The following is a 5,472-nucleotide window of genomic DNA, read 5'->3' on the forward strand; positions in this document are numbered from 1 at the left end:
TTTCTCATTTTCCCTCTCTCTCTCGCTCTATCCCTCTCTGGTCAAATTAAAATAAATAAGTAAATAAAGTTAAATAAAATAATTCTTTAAAAAAATCTAATTTAAGCCCCCTCCATTCCTTTCCATTCAAAGCACAGATCACATTCTAGTGTACATGTATGTATATACGTGTGTGTAGAAAGTTATATATGCGGAGTTGTATATACACACACATAGGTATATATACATGTATGTGTGTACGCACGTGCATATCATATACGTATGTCTTTATTTATTTAACTTTGCTTGTTCACTGTCTTCCCCATTACAAGGGCAGAGACTGTGGACAGTAAACTACCTAAAAAATGCGCAGTGAGCTATCTGTAAATATTTAGTAAACAAATGAACTCCTAAGATCCATGTTTGAAAGAGATTTATTGTCATTGCTCCATTTTTCATGTAAGGATGCCAAGGCCCAGCTAGGGGAAGTGACGTGTCCAAGGTCACCCAGTAGGTAGGATTGGAATGAGAACCAGGTCTCTAGTCACCTCCTGCTGTTCCCTTCACCCTGCACAGGTGCGACAGCTCTGAGACAGTTAGAAGTGAACCCTGTAGTTCCATGTCTATAGAAATCCTCATGCCAGTGGCCAAGGGTTTATGTGCAAGAGTGTTCTTTGTGGCTTCACTTGTTAGCTTAGGTGTCCATCTATAAGAGCAGGGAAAATAAATCTGGTTCTGTTCCTGCTGTCTGGAGTACTACCCAGCTGTTTAAAAGAATGGGGTTGTTCTATGGGTACTGATTGATGTTGGGAAGAACAAACGAAAGGCAGGATTATGTGGTTAGAGCATCCCCATGCTTGCATATGCATGGGGGAAAAAGTCTGTCAGGAGGTACTCCGAAATGTCAACAGCAGTCACCCTGAGAATTCAGAGAGAAAGGAAGGAGGGGGCGTGTTGGGGAGGACTTTTAACTTTTACTTCACACATTTCTGTAATATTTTCTACAATGTGATGTTTTTGTGATTTTTCCGAGCATAGCTAGTTGGAGAAAAGTGTGATAAAGCAAGTAGAGGGAAATGTTGCTGGGAGACGCTACGTGATGAGCACGCAAGCTTTCTCTATCGGGTCGTCGGAAAAGTCATGACCTATTTTTTCTATGCAAGACCGTGTCATGACTTTTCTGACAACTCAGGATAACAATCTTTCAACTTTGACATATGTGTGGGTATTTTCACAATAAAATTGTTGAAGGAAAAAAAAATGATTAAAACAGGGCCAGCAGGTGGTGTGGCAGTGAAGGCGGCTGGATCCCACAAGGCCAACTTGGTAGTTTGAGTTCTGGACCTGGGGCTTGAAAACCATGTCTCCCAAGAGGACAATGAAGAAAGGATTGCAGTGTAGCCATCACCCCTGGGGGTGCTTTCTCACATTCTCTCTCTGTCTCTGTTTCTCTCTGGTGAGCACGAATGTCCTATGATAAAAATTAAAAATAAACCCAAAAAGTCATTTAAAAAATAAAGGTAAGCTTTCCAGATAAATCCTGACGAGAAGCCTGATGAATGGCCCCTCTTACCCTGATGCTGTCCTGGGTGCACATGGTGCATCCAGTTGGGGACAATCACATCCCATCGAACCTCCCTGAGCCCTCTAGTTGCCCAGGACGGACCTGCTGGGTTCTAAAGGCCAACACATACTTTGTGCTTTTTGCAGGCTGGTGACCTTATGCAGCTGTTGTCCCCGAGGGAGTTGGAGCCTGGACCCCAGGTGGGTGTGTTGCTGGCTTCTCCTTCAGCACCCTGGCCAGGGCCTCAGGAAAGACTGGGATGGGGCGGGGCCAGGAAATGCACAGGAGCGTTTTCTATTTGACCAGCGTTTCCTGCCATGGACTCTGCAAGACACTGCGCCCGCTTCCTGGGTGTGGAGATGAACGGGTAACGCAAATAAGACGCTCCAGTATCTAAGCTGACTGCCTAGCCCGGGTGCCCGTGGCTGTGTGGCTGTCATTATTATTCACTCCTGAATGAGACCTACTAAGGCACACGCGGTAACAGTGGGCAGCCGCTGTGCCAGGCCCCTCCACCTATGTGGGTGCAATCCTCCAGTGGCCCTTCACTCACTCCCTTTTACAGGTAAGCAAACAGACGCAACAAGGCGACTTCACATGCCAAAGCTCGCTTTGCTCAGGGAATGACAGATCCAAGATTTGAACCCAGTCCCCAACTGCAAAGTCTACATTCCATGCCTTTTAGAATATGACACCAGATAGGCCAGCTCTGTGGCCCAGTGGTTAGGGCAGCCAAATCTCATGTGGGTGGCCTACATGGCGATTTGAGTTCTAGACTCAGCAGCTAGAGAAATATGCCAGGACATTTCATGTCCGTGCCCAGAACCCTGACAGGAGGGATAAATGGAAGAGAAGGGATTGTGGGGCATGGCCGCTCCTCATGTGGAGTGATTTTTGCTTTCACTCTCCTATCCCTCTCTGGCAAGGACATGTGCCTTCTAAGAAGAACAAAAAACAGTTACAATGCCCGGCAGCTGTAAACAATAATAAAATAATAATAATCACAACAACTGACACGCACATAGCGTTACCAGGTGCAGGACCTCTTTCCTAAGCACTTTCCATAAGTTAACTCACTTCATCCAAGAACTACTCTGTGGGCAGGTGCCGTGGTTAGCCTCGCCTTATTTGCCTCAGATCACACGACTTGCAAATGGTAGACTGGGATCCCTGTCCAAAAATCTATGCTCTTCCTTGCTATATATTCCCAGGAGAAGGAGAATGAAATTTTACCTCAGGTCCAGGGCTCTCTGGCTAATGACAGGGATTATGGGGGCATGGCCGCTCCTCATGTGGAGTGATTTTTGCTTTCACTCTCCTATCCCTCTCTGGCAAGGACATGTGCCTTCTAAGAAGAACAAAAAACAGTTACAATGCCCGGCAGCTGTAAACAATAATAAAATAATAATAATCACAACAACTGACACGCACATAGCGTTACCAGGTGCAGGACCTCTTTCCTAAGCACTTTCCATAAGTTAACTCACTTCATCCAAGAACTACTCTGTGGGCAGGTGCCGTGGTTAGCCTCGCCTTATTTGCCTCAGATCACACGACTTGCAAGTGGTAGACTGGGACCCCGGTCCAAAAATCTATGCTCTTCCTTGCTATGTGTTCCCAGGAGAAGGAGAATGAAATTCTACCTCGAAGTACAGGGAGGGTAAGTGACCTTTGAGGGTCACACAGCGAGTTGATGCAGAGCAAGGATGGAAACTCAGACCCCTGACTCCTAGGAGGGTCTTGTTCCCATTCTTCCAAGTCTGCGTCCCTAACTGTGCCTTTTCTGCTTTAACCTCATTCAGCCCTCGCATCAGTCCAGAGGGAGTGTGGGAATGACCATCAGCACCCCCGAGCCTCCCACTGTCCACCCTGAAGGTCACACAGCCATGATCAGCCAGCTGGGCTCAGTGGTGCTACTCGGGCCCAGCAACTCCTCCTCTACCTCAGTTTCCTGGGTGAGTGAGACTCGAAACTCCTTGTTCTCCAGGGGCCTGGGTCCAGGACTCTCTGGCTAACGACAGGGTAACAGGATGGGGACCACTGTGTGGCCCACCAGCATTCAGTCACCCACAGCCAGATAGCTATGCCCATCTAAAACACTGAAACACTTTAGCACCTGTTCAGCCCACCCTTACTGTTCCCCATGGGCCTCAAAAACTAGTGGGCTTATCTCCAAGCCCCTCAACCGATGCCCGTGCTGAGTCGTTCTTACCTAGGTACGTCCCAGGAGGAAGTTCAAAGACATAGAGTCCACGGTGGCCCTCACAGGCAGGTGTTTCTCCACTTCCCAAGACAGAGTGTGACCCCAGCCACAGAGGCCTGCACCCTGGGAGGAATTCTTGGCAAATACAGCACCCCCACAAAGTTTCAACATCTATATTCTCAGCCCCCTTGGGATTTCGATTTCCCCTTCCACAGACCTTGAAATTGGGTTGTGCCTTAGATCGGGGCAGGAGGGTCACCCCCGTGTGGGTGAGTTGGGTGGTATCAGATAGATACAACAGGATCCTGGAGTCTTAGCTAGCATGATTCTGAGGCCAAGAAAACTGATCATCTCTACCTGGTGGCAAAACACCCTATTTCTAGTTTATAAGATGAAGGTGTGAATTATGGAGGCCCATGGACACCCCTTAAAACCAAGGGGTCCTCTGGTCTCCAGCATGGTGATTCTAGGGCCAAGTGACTCTCATTCCTAAAGGCTGTCCTGCCACCAAGCTGAACCCCCATATACCTAGCCCTGGCCTCCCCTGCTTTCCAGGGCACCCAGCTCCCACCAGAGGCCCCCGCACACGTGGTGTGACAATACATGAACCAGTGACTGGAGAAGAAAGGCTTGGCGGGTGGGAAGGCTCCCAGACAAAAGGAGGCCAACCCTGAAAAAGTATTCATGGGTTGGGGGGTGTCCAAGGAATCCCTCTGGCTGGAATGGAAAGTCCTCTCCTGGAATGACCTCATTTCAATTCCTCATAGAAATTACTCTCAAAGGCTGCATTTTCCTCAAGAAATCAGGAACTCCAGATATCTCCAAACAGGTAATGTTTCTGGTTTTGGAGATTCAAATAAGATGGCTGACAGGGAAAGTGAGGTGGAGAGAGAACACCGTTAAGGGGCGCTAATGTCCATGCTTGCTGTCAGTGGAACCAAGTCTTACTGGGGTGCGGGGGTGGGGGGATTGTGGCCCACAGCGCACTGAGCACTGCACTCCAAACAGCTGCCATCACCTGTTAAGAGTGATCTCTTTACTCTGATAGCTCCTCGGCCACCCTGGTCACTTACCCTGCTGGTGTCGAGAAGAAGGTAAGTCCCTTCTCTTATTTAGCCTCCCTGTGGTCCCAAAGAGCCCACAAACAGTGGAAAGAAAGGCCCCAAGTCATTGTTGTAGCCAGGTTGGGAGACTCATGCACCTGCTATCCCTGACCTCACCTCACCCTGAAGCCCCCCATGCCTGTGGGGATGGTGGGTCTCAAAAGCTTAAACTCATCCATTTAATTCTTCCAAAAAGTTAACAAATATTTACTGAGCACCTACTACGTGCCTGCCCTCCCATAGGTACTTGGGATGTGTCAGGGAACCACACGAGGTCCCTGTTCTTGTGGAACTCACATTTGGCAGGGCGCAGTCAGATGCGAACAGTAAGCACAGGAAATGATGGACATAGTACATGGCGGCGAGAACACTGGAAAGAGTAGAGGAGGTGGGGATCAGGCTTATGGGGCAAGGAAGAGCTTTTGACCAAAGATTAGGGGGCTGGGGCCTGGGGATATCAGGGGGATAGATGGATGGTCCAAAGGTCGGAAGGCAGGGCTGTGCCTGACAGGTTCAGAGAACTGCCAGGGCCAGGGTGACTGGAGCACAGGGAGTCATCTCGGTTTTCTGTCTTGACCCCTCCCCTTTTAGGGTTAGAGCCTGGGATTCAGTCCTGTAGAAGC

The 5,472-nt window shown here is 48.8% G+C and overlaps 1 protein-coding gene across 1 annotated transcript in view; it reads left to right on the top strand.

Moving 5' to 3' along the window:
- The window catches only part of LOC102477948 (uncharacterized), a 15,931-nt gene extending 10,485 nt beyond the window's left edge, over positions 1 to 5,446 (top strand). Inside the window, exons 9-13 of the mRNA XM_006144150.1 lie at positions 1,690 to 1,743; positions 3,346 to 3,498; positions 4,514 to 4,575; positions 4,795 to 4,840; positions 5,441 to 5,446. Coding sequence (XP_006144212.1) covers positions 1,690 to 1,743; positions 3,346 to 3,498; positions 4,514 to 4,575; positions 4,795 to 4,840; positions 5,441 to 5,446 — 321 coding nt within the window. The remainder of the gene's footprint in view (positions 1 to 1,689; positions 1,744 to 3,345; positions 3,499 to 4,513; positions 4,576 to 4,794; positions 4,841 to 5,440) is intronic.
- The last annotated feature ends 26 nt before the right edge of the window (positions 5,447 to 5,472 follow it).

The sequence above is a fragment of the Tupaia chinensis genome, unplaced genomic scaffold, assembly GCF_000334495.1.
Source record: "Tupaia chinensis unplaced genomic scaffold, TupChi_1.0 Scaffold000115_1, whole genome shotgun sequence".
NCBI lineage: Eukaryota > Metazoa > Chordata > Mammalia > Scandentia > Tupaiidae > Tupaia > Tupaia belangeri.